A 22,100-nucleotide genomic window follows, 5' to 3' on the forward strand; every position below is an offset into this window, starting at 1 on the left:
TCCCCGGACTGCCATGACTGCTCATATATGACGGATAGTGGCTTAGCTACTTTATCCACCAGTTCCCTCAGGCATCTCATCAGGTCCCATGGACTCCTGCACCTTCAGCTTCCTTAGATGGTCTCAAACCTGATCTCCTACAGTGGGTGGTTCTTCATCCTCCCAGTCCCTGCCTTTGCCTTCTGCGACTTGGGTTGTGTGGCTGGGGCACTTGCTGGTGAAACTTTTCCCTTGCTGACTCCTGAAACCAGCAGGATTATGACAGGATGTTCAAAACTATTCAGCCATTGGCAGAAGTCTGAGGGAGACCATCCGCCATAAAACTGTCAATCCAAATAACTAGCACAAGCAACTCATAAACAATGAAAACATTGTAGCGTAATGGAAGGTGCTGAACAACCCAAACTACAGGTGTGACAACAGGCTCTGCCTTTGTTATGGTCTACTGTCACAGTAACAAAGTGCACCAAACTGCAGCTAGAACACCAGAAAAAAAAAAAAAAAAAAAAATGTAGCCTCCAAATGTAAAACAATATTTTCAAGGGCTTTTGGTAACAGTGTTTGTGGGAGTGGAGCCATGAGCTGGTATGGAACAGGACTGTGCTGAATCAGAGGGAATATCTGTCAGAGGCAAAACCGTGTCACAGAGGACTCCACCACAGGAAAGTGCTGGAAGAACAGATTTACAAGTAAATACGAATTAGCTAAATATGTACAGCATATCAGAGTGATAATTAAATAGACATAATAAACTACAAATAAAAGCAATAACCACATGCTTTAGAGGCTAGTATGTGAAGATAAACCAAAGAATAATGAAATAAAAAGAAAAATTAGAGAATCTCAAGAAAGTTGTCTTGACATTGAGATATTAGCTTGTGGAACAGTTTGCTCAACAGAGGGACTGAAGTTGCATTGTCTGAAAGCTTTGCAATAGACCTTAAGAAAAAGATTAGGAAAGATTAGATGGTGAGCACTCTGCCATTGACACAAAAAGATAGAGCAGATGAGCTAATACATCTTCAGGCTTTTGATTTTTTTAAGGCTGTTATTCACACACAAGCATGCTCTATTTCTCAATAATTATGTGAAGTAGATATTAAAGATTACACGTGCCCTTGATCTGGGGAAGAAACTCTAGTTATTATTGATGGAAGTTCAGAATATAGCCTTGGCGCAGTTACACAGCCCCAAGTATGATAAATGTGAACAGATAAAATTAAAACAACCCAAAAAAAGAACCACAATGCCCCAAGGCATTACTTTAGGTAAGGTTTACCCATTACTCTATTTACCCATTACTATAATATAGAAGTAATAGTTGGCAACATATAACAAGAATGTGAGTATTAAAGCACCCAGCTATGCACTGACTAAGTTTCAGATGTTTCATTACCTAGTGAAATTTATAGCCCCAAGTAAGGTATCTACACTTTCTCCACATGTAGAGAACCAAATATGCTTGAAATCCAGCAATAAGCCAGGAAAAAAATTAGTTAAGGCAAAAGTAAGTGATAGGTGAGAGAAAGATTAAGTCTGCATTTTCCAAATGACCTGAGTCCCTAATGATAGATGACAAGGAGATGCCTTATTTCATCTAGATCACATCCGTAAATCCTCTCCTTTCTCACAAAACAGAGCCAGAATTGCTGGTGAACTCTTTAACCAAGAAGAAGGCATGGATGGCAACACTTCTGGTGCCATGGATATTTAATTACTACAAGGAAAGTCATACAACTACAAAAATACGACTGAAAAAAAACCCAAGGAGTAATTTTATCTCCTTTTAAGTACATCATTCCAGTGGAAGATAAGACTTCACATAGCTCTGGGCAGAGGAATAAATTACCATTTTAACAGGATTTGAGTCATTTAACTACTGTTTTATTCAGTAAAATGGGAACAGCACTGCTTTTTTTTTTTTTTTTTCTTTTTCAGAAAAAGCAAGCTCCTAAAACCTAGTTGATCAGACCCCACTGCTCAAACAGGGAGAGGAATGCCTAGCCTGCAGCCATGCATGGGGTCCATGATTTGAGACAGCAGTCCCACTCTTTAAGGGCAGAAGCACGTTTGGGCCCTGCAGCTGGGTTAACATTGATGTGCCTTGGGAACTGTGTTCTGACAGAAGCACGGGTACCAGGGAATTTGTGGGACCTCCACACAGGCACTAGCTAAGCAGGTACTCTGGAATTCTCAGCTCTGGACTTCAGAGTTCACACCTCACTAATAACATAATAATGTTCCAGTCTTGAAATGTCTGGAGTGCAGGCTTGATGTAAATATGGAACACCTGTATTACTGAGCTCTCTGTGTTTATGATTGCCATCATGGGTACACAGACCCTAAGAAAACACAGGATACCAGCCTGATCTCCCTTTCTGAAATAAATATATCTGCTTAGGGAAACATGTTCAATGCTTTGTACAACCAGAATGACATAATCGTGTCATATTCAGGAAAAGAGAGAAGCACAAGAGTATGTCATTAGATTTTTTTCCTTCTTCAGATATATACATATGCAATATACATGTCCCTCCGAACACACAAGTACTTCACTTAATGAAAAGGAGGAAACAAAAAAAAAAAGGGCTACAGGACCACCGCACATCCTCTTTCAACTCACTAAACCAAAGAAAGACGAAACTTGGTCCTATGTTGGCTCCTAAACCAACAAAAAGCTTGAGGCAGAGACTTGCGTGTATATAACTTTTCCTTAAAGTAAGCTTTGCAGGACTTCCAACAGGGCTTTGAGTGTCCTATCACTTCTATTTCAGTACAAAATGCCTAAAACATGCTACATAAGACAGCATAAACAAAAAGGGCTGGTAAAGAACTATAATAAGGAGAACACTCCCCTTCCCTGGTCTACTCCAGTTTTCTGGGACACAGCTTGTCCTTCAGTCTTGTTCTCAACCCAGGAGCCTTTCATGGGCCTCCTGCAGGGCACCAATTCTCATGTAGAGCCAGGTCCCTTGGAAAAGTCCTTCCATTGTCTCCAAGCCACAGCTCTACACCTGCATCCTGTGGTCACCTCCCTGACGTGACCGCATGCGTGGTCCCTCTGGCAGCCAGAAATGTCCCCATCTGCAAATGGATGCTGCCTTTCACGGGAGGTATAATCCCTCTGTCTGCTGCACAAATAACATCTCCATGATCCTGAGCATAGCAGTCAAGAAAGGCAACTGGCAGCCTTTCTCCCTCCTTTAATAGCCCAGCTTTTCAAAGGAACATATATTAAACAAGCTGAAAGCAAAACAAGCTAAAAAAAAAGCCAAATGCATCTGTGTCATTTCAAAAAGCTCATGACACTGGTTCAGAGTCTATCTGACATAAAATACAAAAACTGTATTGAATTACTGGAACCACATTTGTATCAAAGGGAAGATATAACTAATTAGATGAAATTAACATCGTCTAATAGCATATGTTTCACAACCCAGAAGTAGTTTTAGATAACCTATAGAAAAAGTTGTATGCTGAACTTTAAATTCCTTAACTACCACAATATAATCTAAAACCAAGTGATAATTTCTAAGTTATTTTCCTTGTTTGACTGAGCAACTGTTAGCTGCATAACACTTTCACCTAGTAGAATATTTACATTTATTATGGTTTCCTGATCCAGCACCACCTTTAAATAGCCACTTTTCCAACTAGTCTTAATTCTCAGTTCATCCAAACCAGTTTTATTTCTGAACCCACAGAGATACTGTTTACTCAGTTACAATACAGCTTTAAAAAAAACCCAACTTAAATTTATCCAGTTTCAAGCTTTAAATATATTAAACCAGCAGCTATATTGCACATTATTAGATACCTGTTTTCTATATAAACCATTTCTTACTGTTTCATTTCACAATTCAGAACCTGTATAATGACACTTAAATGTCAATATAATTCCTTGAGAGTCTCATCTAGTCCTAACAGTTTAGTACAAGAAGTCAGAGACACTTCTGATAAACAGTGTGCATAGAAAGTCATTGCTGAGAGAGGTAATTAATTTGGATTCCTACTTACAGTCATTTTTCCTTCCCATTTTTCCACAACCTCCCACAAGCATTTTTCTCCAATTAAATCAAATTAACTGATTCTTCATACCTGTATGTTTTGTAAAAGAGACATCTCTTCAGGGGGACCTTAATCACGTGTTCCTGAAGGCCCACAAAAAGGACACTCTGGCTGTGCAGGATCTGAAGGCTCCTGATGGGCTCCCGCTGACTTTTCGGCAGGAGTTCAATTTCCTCGAGCAGGCAGCTGCTTGAAGTCTGGTTCATTGGGGCAAGTACTTTCTTAATAGTGCCATAGTCTGCAAAGGCAAGAGGAAAATGAGTTGCTAAAAATCACACTAGCAATTCTACCTGCTTGGTGTCACTCAGTGAACAAATCTTCATCCCATGGTAGATGTGTTCAATGAAGCCTCAGAATGGGGAGTTTCCTAAATTGCTTACAGTAGAGTAAAAAGAACTTGAAAACAGCCAATAAAATTTTCTATGCAATGTAACACAGTAGAAAATATTTTTTTTTAGTGTAGAACAGACTTCACAGCAGTAGTCGCTAAAAAACAAACTTTCAAAATTAGACTATTATAAATGCATATTCACAGCAGGGATTACTGATTTCAGTTTACTGGATTGTACTACACTTTATGTTTAAAGCAGTTTAAAAAGCAATAAAGTCCATCATTGCCCCAGTATGTTTTAAAATTCTGTGTGTTAAAATATGAGTTTTAGATATGTATCGTATTCATTTATGCATGAATATCTGCAGGTTGTAATTGAGTCTAGGTGAATATAACAATAAAAGAAGGCTGTGGCCCTTCTACTTACTTATCTGAATTTTGACCTCTGAAAAATCGTATCTTTTAGCATTTGCTCTTCAATTCTATTCTTCCCGTGATTTCTAAGCAAAGGCAGTTAAGCATCACAAACCAGTGTCAGACAACAGATGAGATTTCTGATTCACTCATGAAAAGTTTTTAAATAATTTAAAAATATCAAAGAACATTTGTTCTGAATACAAAGGACCACATTCTCGCACTGATAAATATTTTAGGTAGCTGTCTGACCAAAAATGCATTATGCAATCTTCTATGTGCCAGCAATAGTAAATATTAAAGATCCAACATTGCAAACACGAACTGAGATCAGCTCTTACTCATGTGAAGTCTTGAAAGACAGTACCATCTCTTGCAAGTCAGTAACAACTGCAAGACAAATGTTTGGGATGCTCTGTTCTGCAGCCCAGTAAATATGGTTTTTTCCATCTCTAGCAGAAGGCCAGGGGCTTGGTGGCCAGCTGGCAGTGTAGGGTCTCAGGATGTGTCTGGCCTTGCCTTGGCGGGAGCTGGTTTTAGCTGTGGCAACGATCACCCAGTGGCCACATGCCTGTGCCCTCCCTATGTTGGCTCCGCTCTGGGAGCACCTGGGGTGGGGGGCTGGCACCCCTGCCTAGTCACTGCAGCCCCTCCGGGGTAACGGGGCTGGGGGAGGGCAGCGTGCGGCCCCCAGACTTTGCCTGGGAAAAAAGTAGCCTCAAGCAGACTCCACAACTGAAGAACAGGCGGAGAACCCAAGATGCTAATTACTGTTAAAGTCTTCTCTCCCTTCCTGAGGGATACTGAACACTCAGTCTTAAGACCTGGAGAACTACTGGAAGGGGAAGTATAACACCAAATAACAGGGTGAGTTAGTAGGAAGTTCATGTGTAAGATTTTAACCGCATTATTAACAAAACTTTAATAATTAGATATTATGGACTTAATTTTATTAGACAGTCAAAACTAATTAGACAAACCATAAATGCTTAGCTCAGTATATAAAGTGCATTCCCCTTTGCCCATAACAAGATTTTGAGTGTAACAGATCATGTCTGCATGTTAAAGTTTTCTGACTGACCTCTCAATTCTTAATCTAGTCACTTCATATAACCGTTTACATTTTCCTCCTTTCTTAGTATAAACAACCTTGTCAGGGTTTACTGTAGCTAAGAGTATTTGTTAGAAAAAAACCTTTCATTGAATGGCAGTTTTAATTTGCATTAAAATTTAACCTTTTTGATATTAAAAAAAAAATTCTAATTTGACTATCACTTTTTTCCCAAACAACTTAAGGTAGAGTTATATTCAAAAATGAATTAAATCTTTGCCAAGAGTCAGTTTTCTCTCACAACTAAGTGATAATCAGCTCAGCTGAAGAACATACCAAGCAGTGTTTCCTGGTTTTTGCTGGATGCAAAATCTCAACTATAATTACAGCAAGTTTCAGGATCAAAACATGGTCTGAGAAGTGCCCAGGAAAAAATCACTTGCTGTGTTAGTCACCTAGTGAAAAAATAAATTATTTTTTGGAGCACAGAAGTTGAAAAAATGTACTAAGAAGAAGAAAAGAAGAAGCTAGGAGATCATTTTACAGACGTAAATGAATTGGTATCACTTTACAGATCAGTTAGTACAGCTCTATATCACTTGTCTAACTGGCAGCCAATAGATTCAGCATGATCCATGACACACTACACTTGGTTTGCCACCTTTATCCTGCAGGAAACAAAAATAATGTATACATTCAGTATGTGCTTCTCGTACAGACTAATATTTCTTCCTGCCACTGTGCCAGGTCTGGAACCTACAGACTAAGTCATTTGCTGTCACATTCCCCAAGATAAAAGAGAAAAAAAAAAACATGACTGGAGGCCTCCTTCCCCCATGCCTACATACACATTTAATTTAGAAGTGCAGCTTTGGACAAGAGAATACGATCAAAACCAAGTATTTTGTGTTTCTTTTCTCCTCAGTAAATTTATTTATTGTAGAGGGTAGAATTACAATTATTTTATGTTCAGGTCTATGACCTGGAGAATACCATTACAGCAGCATACAACCCTAGAATGAAATAAAATATTCTCACTTTGAGAACTGCAGCACTAATGCCTTACCCAGGGCAGCTGTCATTGCTCTTGTTCTTCCTTCTCATCTTGGCATACAGTCTCTGTTTACCCCATTTCCTTTTGCTTTCTTTCAGCATCTCCCAAACGATTCCTTTCCTATTTGTTGTCTAAGAGGATCAGCACTCATACAGAAATGTCGAAAGTCATAAATGACTGGGCTTTAAGTGACGGAGCAGTGCCAGAGATCCCACAGATTATCAGGAAGAAACATTACTCTTCACAGCAGCCATGTGGGTCATATGCAAGTTCGGTAAAAAAGAATAAAATGTTATCTGAGATCTGCCTCTGTCTCAGTAAACTCTTCTATTTCTGACCTTCTATGTCTTCTCTGCTTTAAATTCCTCTTGCCTATGACTCTGATTTTGCATGGACCACCTGGGAGCCCAAACTAGGGTGAGGATCTGGTTTTATCCTGCAACATTGAGACAGACACTGATTGAATTGGCGGCTATTTTCATCAGACTATGGTACATAGCAAGGGTAGCTATGAACCTCGTCAGACTATACTAGCATGTAATACCGGCTATACCAGGCTTCCTTGCAGTGGAAAATCATAGCCATTGCATCAGTACTTTCAAAAGGCAGGTGTGCAACATTACGCACCCAGCCTCCAACAAAGAATGCACATTTCCTAAAGAACTTGTAAAAGTCCCATCCTCAAAAGTGCTGTCTGTTCAGCCATTTTAACACCATAGTTGTAAAGCAAAACAAAGAGAGAAGCAGGGAAAGAAATGAGTCTTGAATATGGCTCTGGGGTATGGAGGTTTTCAGGCCTGTCAAAATCTTCCAAGTGAATATTTACTTTATAATCAAACTAACCGTCCACCTCTGCCAAGAAATGGCTAAGAAGAACAGTAAACACAGACCTTCCTAATGGATTGCCATCAACATAGGGAAAGTTCCAGTTTCATCACAAATGTCAAGGCTGTGTCCAACAGCTACTTAAGAATTCTAATGAATGGCATCTTCACATCCTAAGCATCAGCAAGAGACAGAAAATACAAGCTAAAGCTATACTCAGTACTTCAAGTGACACTTGTAATTGAACAGGCTCACTGATGTCCTTAATCTTTGAACATCATGATTAGTTTTTTTTGTTTTAAAGAAAAGTTTAAAATTAACGGATAGATATTTGGGAGAATACATTTTAAAGTGTAGTTGGAATGGATACAATTGATATATGCTTTCAAGGAGTGCAATCTGAAATAGACTTTGGAAAATTATATTCGTTAACTATTCTGACTTTGTCCATTATACATTGGTTTTGCATATTATTTGTTGTATATACATTATTCTTTCAGTGGGAAAATAAAAGCATTCAGACAGTATTAAGACTCTTGAAAGAAAAAATCTGTTAATGAATATTACCCATATGTGTATATAAACAGTGTTTACATTCATCATACAGCATTTCTATTAAACACCATAGAAACAGAAAAAATAGGGTATTAGGGTTGTCTTCAAGGCAGAGGTCTTTCAGAAAAATAAATTGAAATACCAAACATAAATTGATGCACAGAATGTATAATGGTACAAAATCAAAGAAAGTGCAAGGTGATTGATAAACATCCTGTCACTGTGAAAAAACGTATCATCAATATTTGCTTTCCTCCACCACAGGAACCGAAAGAAAGCCCTACTGCAAAACAGAACGTGCATTTGGTTAATGGCAGAAAATTATTCCAATGACAGAAAGTATTAGGTTGTATAAGGGCTTAAGTGCGCTCAACACGGAAAAAAGACACAGGAACAACTAATGCAGCTGCTGGTTGAGCCTACAAAGGGAAAACCCAGGACTTATGATTTAGCAATCTGTGTAACATCAAAAAATATGCATATGGTACACAAAACATGAGAGGATTTAAAAACCTGTTCTTTTTTGCCTTTCCTAAAAATAACTTGAAAATTAGTTAAATCATCAGTAGAATATGGATAATTAAAGCCTTTGCTATAATCTGTTTTCCCATATGGGAGTGGAGTACAATTTGGTTTAAAGGAAGGACTTATTTAGAAGATAAGATAATATAACTATTCTCTGTAACTTAATTTATCTTTTACCTCCAGGTTTCTGAGATATGTATTTATACTTGATTTACAGGAATAGGTTTTTAATCTCACTACAGACTAAAGGACTAGTGACAGATTGAGCTTCAACCCTTTTGCTTTAAAAACTAAAAATGTATTATGAGTAAACGTAGTACTTCTACAATGATACCGAAAACAAAAAGAATAGTTTGATTTTAAAATTTCCATCTTAATTTACAGAGATTTACTTTAAATATTTTCATATTTTTAAATGTACATTCATTACTTCTTTGGGAAAAAAGTGAACCTCAAAATGAATATGGAATTCCGATGCTTTATCAAGGCATAAATTTTAATTTTTTTTAATTTTAATTTTTATTTTCAGAGCTGTTTTACATGTTCATAGTTTGTCTCTCCATCTGAAATTAAACCATTGTTTGAACAATCTGGGCAGTGTGCCAGTTAATTTGTTCTTCTTCTCTACTTTTAATACATTTCATGGTGTAATAAAATATATATGATGTGATTTTTCTACAAATTTCAATCAAAAATGGAGGTTAAAAATCTGAACATGTTTTGTTTTGCAGCCTTAATAGAGAATAAAAACTGTCATAAGCTTATGAAGAATTTCAACAATAAACTACTGTGATTGCCTTGCTATTACCGCCCATTATCATCATGATTATAACAAGACAATGGTGGATATTAACAGAAATATAAAGCATATTTATTAGATTAAAAAGGCAATTATGTAATGGTGTAACATTCTAACAAATTCTAACAAATATTGTACCTAAAAATACAAAAATAATTTTGTTGCATTTCCCCAAGAAGTGTTGTAAATTGCTCTGCCTTGTCAATATGGAAACTTATTTTTAAACACCAAATAGGTTAAATGAAATGTTGATTACTCTCTGTGCTATCATTTACTCACAGGAAATACAAAATCTTAAGATCTCCCTTATTCAAGTATCTTAGTTTTCCTTACTCCATCGTAGGACACTGTTGGAGAAAAAAGTATGCAAACAACCCGGAAAACTCACAAATCATTGCTCATGGACATTTAATTAAATTTCAGTAAATTAAATTAACTGAAGGAACAGTAATCCATGTGAAAAACTTAGTACTGTAAAAGCTAGTATTAATATCACTGAAAATCTGGAACAAAAAAAAATACTAATTGGTTTCTGTCACCTGCAGAAAATATACACAAACCACCAAGAAGTGAGCCTGCCCTAACTGAAGTTCTTAGATTACCTAGTTGTTTTTCATAGTTGCTAGACTGCAAAACAACTAAAAATCTACATAATCTACCAAGTGAGCTATATTTTTAGCTGAAACATTACAGCATCATCAATGCATCTAAAGAAATTGGACTTTATAAGTAGAATAAGAGATGTTAGATCTAAAAAAAAAAAAAAAACTGCATTCTGGGGCTTGAGAAATCTTGCAGCTTGCTCCTGTGAGACCTTAGCCCAAAACAGAGAATATGTTTGGTCTTGGAGTTTTTGGCCCCATGTGAAATAAATATAAAAACAGGTCCTTTCAAGTTCTAGGTCTACTGCAGAAAGAACAGGGGTGTGTGGGTTTTTTATGATCCCAGATTTTAAACCAAATAATTTTCTTTCCATGCCCAATTTCAAAGGGCTTTGGATTTCAGAGGTTGTTTATGTATTTCTGCTATGCCTAGAGAGTAACAATAATCTAAGAATCCTTGGCCATATAAGAGCACAGAATTTTACAGCTTAAAAGCTTTTAGGGAAGTCCAGGAACCAACACGGTCATTGTTGGTCTGCTGGTACATTTAGTAGAAAGAGAGAAGTTAAAAAAAATTAGCAGGGAAGCAAAGACTCCCAAGTTTAAGGAAAAGCAACTTCCGTGACTAATCAATCAAAATTTGCTGCTTCCTGTCAAACTATACACAGTTCACAGCAATCTTGCAATTAGACATTTAGTTGTCTGGTGTCTTGATAATCAGAAAGAAAAAAGTGTTTAAAAGGTACATATATAATTGTAATATATTTTAGTAAAAGCTACCTTTAAATTATATACAAACTGTTATACCACATAGTGTTTAGTGTATTAACAGTTTCAAAGCATAGAATAATTGGTTAACTACCACATTTAGGAAATAGGAAAGGTTCGGCTCTTTGTCTGAAGAGAGTTTTGGAAGAAGCAGAAGAAAAACGTAGAAGAAACCTACATCAAAATATTCTTCTCTGGGTAAGACCCCTAGTATTTCTGCAATCTGGTTTTCTTTTGGTTTTCAGTTCTTGGACGTACCAACAGCAGTTTTGAAAGACAGTCTACAAAAAGCAAGTACGCACAATATTTTAAATTTACCTTCTTTATCTTTGGCTCTGACTCCTTCTTATTCTCTCTTTCCTATTATATTTCAAGTAAATATTGATGTGCTTCTTTACAGTATTGGAAATTAATTTGAATTAAAGCTGAAACAAGATACATTGTTGATAATGCCTGTCATCAAAGGAGGTATGATCATCTATTACAGGTCCCCAGGCTTTTATGTATGAGAGATAATTTAACTCATTTGCCAACTATTAAGAATCTGAAAGGTGCAATTTTAGCCACAATTTATTTGCATACCTTCTGAAATGATTAGCAGGCTTCTGAATGCCCTAGTGGCTATTCCAGGAGAAATTCAGTTGTACCTCTGCAACTAGAGGAGTTTCTCATGGCTGTTATGTCAGAACTGAATATGTATTTATTTTATGAAGGGAATATTTATGGGCTATCCTTTCTATACAGGAATTAAAACTATTGATTCAAAGAATCTTTTGAATAAAAATGTGCTGATCTACATACTAGTTATTCCAAAATAATGAACTTTCTTCAAAGCCATATGTCTGATAGGACAGAAAGAACATGCAAATTAATGACACACAGAGTCCAACAACTGAAGAATAAACTCACCTCGTCCCCCCAAAAAATTAAGGAAAAAAAAAAAAAAAAAGAAGAAATTGTGTTTCCATTTTCAAATACAACAACTTTGGAATGTATCTATCAATGAAAATCAGGACAACTATTATCTCAATCCCCTCTTTATTGTTTCCCAGAGAAAGCTTTTAAACATATTGCATTCTTTAGAATACTTCTATCTCCTGTAGACTTAATTCCTGTGTGTTATAATGTCTCAAAAGCATCAAAGACATATTCAATTTGCAGTTGAATCAGCAAAGGCTTCTTCCAGTAACTACCATGCGGAGTTAAATACCTGCTTTAATACAAAAAATATCTACCGCTCCTTAAAGTACAACAGATTATAAATTGGTACAATTAAGGTTTCCACCAGCAGGGTTTCCTATGAATCAAAAACATATTACATTTTAGAAAATAGTGCAATTTGTGTACCATCCCTCACAGTGGCTGTTTCATGCCTCAAATTGGAATTTAAATCCAGCTCCAGCAAGAGTCCTTCAAAAATCTTTCAAATAGAGAATTCAAGTTCTGAAGGGAAATTCAGGTTTATTTGAGACTAAAATGCAAAGCAACTAGCAGCTAAACCAAAGCAGCATGCCTTTTTTTTGAAAGACTATGTCTACAAACTTGAAGCTGCTAACTCCTAAAACTGAAATCTCTTTTTTCTTCCACTTTCCTCTCGGTCTTTTCTAGAAGTTTAAGCAAAAAACCATACTAAATAACAAAACACATGCTGAATTACGTCTCAGCCTCCACATCATTTAGGTCTGTTTCCTTCACAAAGACAATCAAACTAAATCACTCCTTCTCAGCTTGTTAGATTGAAGCTCGTACACACTAGTGGCAATTTTTTACCCTCCCTAGATCTAAACCAGATGTTTCCTCCTGCCTGACAAAAGAAAAAAGTAATTTCAACAATCTCAAAATCTATGTTTTTTTCACGAGTCATGCTCATTGGCACACTTTCATTTAACACTTCTATTTTCAACTTTATAATAGATTTTCAGCTTGCCAAAGATGTGATTGAGAGATAGTTCACAAAACTTTGTCTGATTTGGAGGAGATGAATCTGTTCATAACAGTTCATGCACTCAACTTAGAAGTAACATATATCTTTAAAATACCTACAAGCAAAAGCTGTAGCAGCTATGATTCCTTAACAGGCTATAGTCAATAAAACCCAACTTATTAACATTTCAATTTGTGGCACATTACTTCTACTTATATGACATAAAGCATTAGCTATTTTAAAACTTTATAAAGTGGTATCTTTTAATGATCTTTTATTTGCAATCTCATTTAATTAGTTTTCAATGATAAAAGTTTTAACAAAGTAATTGCTCTTATGAATCAATTTGGAGATTTGTGAGATCTGGGTTCAATTGCTGGCTTTCTCTCTCTCTTAAGACTTCACGTGTGAAACTGGTATTCAGAACAGTAATACCATCTAAAGTGAAAAAAATAAAACTTGAAACTTTACTTTTCATAAAACTTTTTTGTTTAACTATAATAATATCTTAGTATAGATACTTTAACAGGTAGATTTCCCTACTGAAGATTTAAAACATACTTTGTTATGCTGTTTTCTTGCACACTGACTTGATTTGCTGACAAATTCAAAACCAGTGACAGGCAGTTACCTTATTCTCCCTTGATGCATAGCAGACGGCTGAACTACAGACAGAAGTGTCTCAGCTGCAGCCAAGAAAAATCATGAATGGGATTTTTCTGATGTGATTTCATGCCCTGCAAGCAAAAAGTTCCTTCCATGTTCTTAGGGAACTTACTGCTTAATTAAAAAGGCACTGGAAAAATATTTTAATAGTCTTTGCAGCAGGGAGCAAGGCATCATCTCTCTAGCTGAATTCTCTACCTAATTGGCCTGTGAGCTGCTGTGCCTCTGCATCTGCAGGCCAGATGAACTGTGCACTTGGCATGCAGATTAAAACACTGCCAGTGAGTGGATTCGGGAGGGCTCCTCCCCATCCACAGCAGCTCCTTCTCTCCTGGGTCAAGCATTCAACAAGGAAGTGGAAGAGATGGCTTTGAACTCTGGGGTCCAAGAGGAATTAAACCTCAGCTCTACATACCCCATACGAGTGCTATCTAGATCACTGTATCAAGAGACTGACCTTTCTCTCTCGTGTTGCTGTGTTCATTGCAGAGGATAATTCAGGGAAGTACATCAGATTTGCTCAAGACACTAATACTTGATCATGTCCCCATACCAAGCATCAACATTTATACTCCCTTCAGAAAGTTATATTAAAATGTGAGAATTCAAACACATAACAATACTTTAGATACCAACATTGGTTTAAGAAATGCTATTCAAACAGAGAGGATATGGTTAAAACTACAGCATAAAGTCTTTAGATGAGGCTTTAATGAGTTGGGCAACAGCAAATTGTTTCTCAGGACTTGGCAAACAGGTGACTGACAAGATTTTCAAGTTTGGCTCTCATACCTCACACTCTAAAATTCTTCCTTGTGGAGGTACCAGGAAATCTCATGTAGGCAATACAGACCAAGGTATGATTCATACCGACATCAAGCACAAAGTCCTTGATCTTACCAAGCAACAGTCTCATTTTGAATTTGTCTTTAATTTACCAAAGTTCTGTCTATAAAGTTACTCAGTAATAAAAAATATTTACAAGGATCATGACAAATGAAGCCAGCATCCTCAAAGAAGGCCAGTATAACACTTTTTTGTCTTGCATCAGACTGAAGTAACTTGGCATGTAAAAAGACACACTCTTCCAGCTCACAAAAGGAATGCACTTCAACGATGTCAGATTCAGAATGAAACAGAATATCCAGACCATGTTGGTGCATCAAACCTACAGCCAAACCAAACTGTACATATTTATTGCCTTTGATCATAGCTACTGTATTTGAATCAAACAGATTCTGCCAATATGCACATTAACCTGTGAGTATGTGCTATAAGACTACCTTTACCAAAAATCCCAATAGATGTCTTCAGAAGTCTCAAATATTTTGGTCCATTGGATATGAATTCTCCTTTTAAATCAACACATTATCATAAGAAACAATTATGTAAGGATTGCTCAGGGCTGTACTTAAGGTTGCACTTAAAGTGAGCTATCTAGTTTGTACTTCCAGACATAAATTAGGACAAATCAGGCTGCAGTTCAGATACAGGTAGTTGAGAAGAGTGTGACTGGTAACACTCTTTTATTCCCAAACGTGAAAAAATTTTACTCCATAAGGAAAGTTAGATGATAACTAAACAGATCCAATATCATGAGCTACATGTGAATAACACCTACTCCAGAGAATGCCCATTTGGCAATATATTGTAATTACAGCCACTCTTGTTGGCAACATCCAGTTTTTACTGTACTAAAAATCACACATACACACACAAAACTTGAAGCCCCGAGGCAAAGAAGTCACAAGAATTCTTATGGTTCTGAATGGGAAACATTATATCTGTCAAGAGGTGCATAATTTCAATATCCTGGATTCTGAAAAGAGAAAGAAATAAAACTATAACTTTAGTACTAAGACAATTCACAATAAAATAGAACAAAAAAAAAATCTGTATTAATTTCCCAGAAACTTCTTCTCAGGAAGAGAAAACATTCCAATTTTGGAGAGACCTTCTAAAGTGTTTAATCAGTAGCTAAGACTGGACTTCTCAGATAGTGGAGATGAGCACTTCTGAAGAAATGTGTAACGTCTAACAAAAGCTATAGAGTAGATAATAAACATAGATATTAATCACAAGATGAAATGGTTCTTATGATTTAAGGCTTGCTACCTGACATAGAGCAGCAGTGAAGAATGCGACACTGTACACAAAATTACTATCAATACAGGTCCTGGATCCCTGCCAGTCTCCCAAAGTTGAGATGTATTAACTCTGATTGAATCTGACCAGGTGGGGAGTACTTACTGCTCCTATTATATTTTATTGCCTTCCTTCGTGCCACCACAATAATAAACACCTTGTACTACCTAATGCATGCTATGAATATGATAGTGTTTTCCCGCTGAATAAATTTTCCAGTGCCCAGATCAAAGAGGCACTTATATGCAGAAGTGGAGAAAACTATTTCTCAGATAATAACCCACAATAAACCTTGTCTGATTTCTTAACTGAGTTACATGTGGCTATTTTCACTGGAAGTGTCAGAAAGACAACTAACTACTGTACGGATCCAGAAGCATCACAAACTTGGCTGACTAGAATGTTTCAGGGACTATCCTCTACTCAAACTCATTTGCAGTTTGCATAGTACATGCCCCTATGCCTTAGTCCCTAGATGAGCCAAATCCAGTACATCTATCCAGCAGAAATCCAGCATGATGTGCGTGGAACTTCAGCAGCAATTTCAGCATAAAGCATAGATTTATTCAGAAATACAGAACAAAAGAATGATGCTGATTTCTTTCTAATCTAAAGTAAATGGACAAAAGACAGAGCAAAGTTGAGATTAGAGACATGAACCTAAAAACTTCTCACCAGAAAATGTTCATCTCACTACTCTAGGACAAAGCAGTATCAAAGCAGTAATAGCCATAGTGTATAATATATATAATCATATTACACTATATTCTTTATATAATAGTCTAGGAGTCAAGACATCTGGCAATAACCAGGAAATCTCACACAGCTTGTTAGTTAAAAATCAGCTTTTATCTCCTAAGTGAGCGATCTAACCACTATGTTCATTGTGGTCATGCCTTTTCCTCCTGAAGGTGTGAAGTTGTAGAACCAAATTTCCAAGATTTGGGATAAGAAAGCAAAATAAAAACAAATAAAAACTAGAAGAATCAATCTATAGACAAATGAGTGTCTGCTCCAAATATTATGATGCTAACCCAGTGACCTGACACAGTAAAATGCCTATGGAACCTAATCTATCTTTTCATGAATCTGCCCACAAGGTTACAGGACTCTTCACACAAAGGCCATGGTATTTGGAATAACATCTTCACATTTTGATGACTCTTACAAGTCACAGGACAAAGTAAATAAGGTATATCTTTACTGAGAAATTCTTTAGTTTATGAAGATTTGCCATGTCCTATGACCAGAGCTGGATAAACACAAGGGGAAAAAAAAATCCACAAATATTATTGGGAAAAACCATCACTATTACTAGTGGCACTGCTTAGTTGTAAACATTCGGATTTATTACTGGGAAAAAGGCTGCAGAATGAAGAAGCTCATAAACATTAACAAAAACAGGAGTTCAGTGCAGAATATCCCATTTGATTGCTTTACTGACAGCTCAGTACTAAATTGTACATGTAATATCATCGTGCTTGTGACTCAACATTTCTTTTGTCAGTAGAGGTTCATTGAGTCACTCTTATGCATGTCCACCTTAAATTAAAGGCTTTTTAAAAGTAAAAGGCCTTGCAGAATATTCTAAAGATGTTCACAATGCTCAGCAACACGCCAAGATACCTAATCCTATCTGAAAATTTCTGATACAGCCAAGTTCCTTCAAAGGGAAGGCTTCCTCCCATGTCTCTCAGGAACAGTCCTGAACACTGTGTACTCACTCAAGAGCTACACAGTTGGTTCAAAGGACAAACTTTGCCCCAAGATAAGGCTAATTCCAATAGCTGTTTTCAAAATCAGGACCAAGCTTGTTGACCACCACTGCACGCTACCAGGGGCAAAATGAGAGATTTGAATACAAGCTTAGATGCTAATAGATAACGTAGCTTTGAAGACAGCAGGACAACACTAAGTATCATGTAAAATACCTCTTTCACTCACAGCTTCCCATTCTGTGCATTAGAATTATCTAATAACAAACGAATATAAGGGTTATCAAGTCTAGTTTTTCTGCCAGGAAGAAGAGGTGGTAGTCCCAAAAAAAGCAGAAAGGAAGAAGGAAAGGCTATTTGGCCATTCTAAGTTTATACAGTAGTCAAACAGGATTTGACAGCTCAGCGTCACTGTGATAAAGAGGATCTGTTCTCTTTTTAATGGAAGGTTGAGACTTTGTCTCCAGCTCTTCACAATCTTTCCCTCCTTGGCCCACGCATTAGTCTCACTCCCATGCAAACAGAGCCAGCTGTTCCTTAGTCAGTCGCCGATTCTTGCAGCCATTCTCACTTCCAGCAGTGGCACAGGAGTGCACACACCGTATGTTCTTTGGACATCTACTTATAGTCTTTATCCGATAGAGCTGGGCAATTATAAAAACATGACGATAATTTGCGAACAGAAAAAAAGGGCTTCTCCTGCTTAAATTTGTCCCACGAGAGAACAGAATATAAATGCCTTCTGCTTGCAGCAGGCAATTCATGAACATGCTATCTAAAATACGAACAAACTATATGAGCAAATATCAGCAACAAACTAATCAAAATCATGACCTATTTATGGGTTGATTATAATAACAAAAATGACTACAAATAAGTGATGGGTAATTTGTGAACCAAATAAAGGGCTATGATTCTCACATATAAATTGCTGTCAATGAATAATGTAACCAGCTCTAGTTAGAACCATCTATTTATTAAGAAACCTCTAGCACTCTCCAACCAGAGCTGGCAGAATGATTTATCTCTACACACAGTGATAAAGCCAAGGGAAATCAGTGGACATTTTAAATGCTGGGTTTGATTCTCTAGAGCCTTACAGTATCATTTATAACTATGTAGCCTGGACTTTAGACATGACCATTCTCATCTGGTAACATTTTAAAGCCACTTTGCCCAGTATAGATAACGCAAGGTAGCGGCAAATCAACATTTCTGTGTTTGAATTACACAGTAAACCAGCTATGGTTTACACTCTCCTTCTTTGGCTTTAATATTCTACATGGAAAATTACATAAATATTCTAGTAGGAATCTATAGCAAGCATTCTTAGTAACATAAGCATAAATCCCAGACTGAACATTAGACTCTTGAAGACAAAACCATGCAATCTTTTAAATCTTTCTTTTAAACTTAGCAGCAAAATGTTTCCTGGAAAGATTAATAATATAAACAAATTATTCATTCAGCTAGGGTTTTCCTTTATCAGAGGTGGCGGTCACTGCAAAAGGAGTAGAGAATAAGGTTATTAATTTTATAGTTTATTGCTTGATTTTTCAAACAAATGTTCATGATCAACATGTTGCTGTTAGGACTGGTGTCTTCCAACATGCACCAGTTTTAGACAGCAGAGTAACTGATGACTATCCTTGCTTCAAGCCTCTTAAAATGACATTGCATAAGGCCAGAAGGATAAGTTACAGGGAAATAGTTCTAAAACCATTGCAGGGGTGCTTTACAACTGTGTAAAAGCACACTATACCTTTGTCAAGGAAAAGCATCAGAAACACAGCAACCGTGTTATCTGTTACAACAGAAGAGGAATAGATTTAAAAGGTCATGACTGCCTGCCCATTACCCATCTGCACTCTGAGTTCACTGTTTCTCTGGTTTTGAACTAGAAAGTATTAATACATACAGACTATCTACCACTTTCACACATGACTTGTGACTCAAATTACATCTACTTTGATCATTATTATTATTGTATTTATATTGTAGTTTCTAGACTAAGAAGGTGCTTCTCAAACTGTAAGGAAGAGTCTATAGCTCCTTTCTGCAAAAATTGTCTACAGATTACTCCCAATAACCTCCACACGCTTGAGATAATACAGTCAGAAATAGCACTAAATAGGAAAAAATGCAGTCAATTTAACCTTTGTTGCTCTCTTCACTGTGTATGAAATGCATATAAGCATATAGTTTTGCTTAGAATTTTAAGGTTGGTAACTTCACATGTACTACATATATTACGACATCATGCACATTAAACTGTGAAAGCTTCACATTTTGATCAGAAGCTGTAGTCGGCCAGAAAAAGACAATATTTCATTTGAGTTTTTTTTAGCAAAAACACACACCCCCCTTTTTTTCTTGTTAAGACCTTGGGTTGTTCCCTAGCAAAAAGTGTGGTGTACTGATCACAAAAAGAAAAGGAAAAAGATAGAACTGTAACAAAAATCACAGAGGAATCAAATCGTGCACTACTTTGTATCAATTTACTCCCATCTGGTAAGACAAACAGGAGAAATGCAAACTGCTTTGATAGCATTTCCAAACTGAGTTTCATGCATACTTCCAAATGCCTTCAAAAGGTTGGGACTAGCTTCTGGATAATCTACAACATCGGGGTTTCTTAGGAAAAATGTTACATTTGTGGAGATTTACTACCTGTTACAACCCTTCTAAAGGCAAATGTATGAAAAATCCACCTGCACTTTCAAAAAGTATCTTTTGAAATTACTCTGTGAAACCTCTTCACTTCTTCGTAATAATTGCTGCATGTGTTTCATCAGAATTATTTTTATCATTATTCTTTGTGTTGCTATCTGTAATTCTGAGGTCTTAAGAGTGAAGAAAAACACTTTCTAGAACTTCTTGGAAAGGGAAGTTCAAAACCTACTGTAACATCCTCCAGTCACCTCTAAGCCTCAGATAAATCTGGCTTTATGGCATAAAAACTCAGGTTTGGTTCAGTTCCTTGAACAACCCACTCTTTAGAGACATGCAACGTAGCCAACAATAACTCTTTCTTCAGGTTTCATACTCTCTTTATAAGTCAGCCATACCCCAATTTCATCAGTGCTAAACTATAAATCCCAATAATTAAATCTACCACTGGGCATATACCATTTCTACTCAGGATACAAGAGGGGACATACGCTGTCCAATGGAACTGAGAGAAGACACAGGAGTTTTTCCACCAAGTAATTTTTAAAATATGACCTTAAAGTTTCTTTTCAGATAATGCAAATATTACCTTTTCTGAACTGCCAAGAAACAGTAACTAGAAACTGTTTTTAGAATAACCTCAAACTAGACACCTTACCTAATAATTTTCTTATTCATTGTAACAAATCAATACATTTTGCAACAGTCCTCTAAATAAGGGCTACTTGCTTTTGTTGCAGCATCCTGTTCTCTGAAAAATGCTTTGAAACCCTTTTGATATTGGTAAAGTTTTTAACCATGAGACACCTAGGTATTTAAATCAACAGGCAGAATTAAAAGGCGAAAAAAATGAGAGGGGGGAAGGGACAAAAGGGAGGGAAACAAAACTATGACATATATAGCACCATTTTGCTTGGATTTTTTTCTAATGAAGAAGGGAGTGAAGTCTTTTAAACTTGAAAAGTTGCCAGAATATGGGGTTGTTCTCTAGCTTGCTCTACTTTTATTTTATTATTATAGATGATTTTTAGTTCAGAACTTCTGTGAATGCTTTTCTTAACTTTCTTTTCTGAATCACAGAGAAGTGTTTCAGGGATTTGCATCCGCCTAAAGCCAGCAGCACTGTGCTAGCTCTAAGCAACACAAAATCTGCAGGAATTGATATATCCCTTCATTCTGTGTTAGAAGTCAGTGCAGTGAAAGATTAAGATGTGTTTCCAAGTACTAAAGTATATTTTTGATATGAGCAGCAGCTGTTAAATCCCGGCACATCAGAATCTCCTAGTAGAATGATGATTTGGCAAAGGTTTAGGAATTGAAGACTGTTGACACAGCAGATTAATGCATTTGTTTGCTTATTCCCAGTCTCTCCTCAAGTAATACTATATCTATTTAAGGTTTAATGAAATTAGATTATACTTTTATACTGTCAGGGCTATTCTCCTCTGTAATATTTGTATTCTAATAACAGGGTGGAGAGCAAGTGACTGGGGTGGGGAGGAAGAGAGAATTTTCTCTTAACTACTACCTATCTGCTTCAAAGAATGGGATTTTTGCTTTGACTAACAAAGACAGCAGAGCATTCATTTGCATTCAATCCAACCTATATGCCTACCTTTCCACTGAATCAGCTTTGTACATTTTAAAAGACATGTTGTAGTGAATTATAACTACAAAAGTTATGCAGAGTGCAACTCACACAGCATTAGTTGGATTCATCCTGCTTTACACCACTAGGTGTACACTGCTTACTTTAAGTAGTTACATTAGAATTGAATGCACTTTCCTTTTGGCAGCAGGAAGTACAATAACATCTAACATTACAGTGTTGAGTAAAAACATATTTTAGTCCAACCAATTTGCACATTGTACTGGCATACGATAGAGGAAAATTTAGGTTGGAAGGGATGTTAGGAGGTCTCAAGTCCAACCTCCTGCTTAAAGGACAGCTAGGTATAACACAGACTGGATTGCTGTCTGGTTTTAAA

General features: G+C 36.6%; 1 protein-coding gene across 1 annotated transcript in view; it reads right to left on the reverse strand.

Moving 5' to 3' along the window:
- LOC104158758 (semaphorin-5A-like) overlaps nucleotides 1-22,100 on the reverse strand; it is a gene marked incomplete at both ends in the record, with an annotated part of 57,587 nt that overhangs the window by 28,061 nt on the left and 7,426 nt on the right. The window contains one exon of the mRNA XM_009696487.1: nucleotides 4,099-4,306. Coding sequence (XP_009694789.1) covers nucleotides 4,099-4,306 — 208 coding nt within the window. The remainder of the gene's footprint in view (nucleotides 1-4,098; nucleotides 4,307-22,100) is intronic.

This window comes from Cariama cristata, unplaced genomic scaffold (genome assembly GCF_000690535.1).
Source record: "Cariama cristata isolate BGI_N322 unplaced genomic scaffold, ASM69053v1 scaffold14353, whole genome shotgun sequence".
Lineage (NCBI taxonomy): Eukaryota > Metazoa > Chordata > Aves > Cariamiformes > Cariamidae > Cariama > Cariama cristata.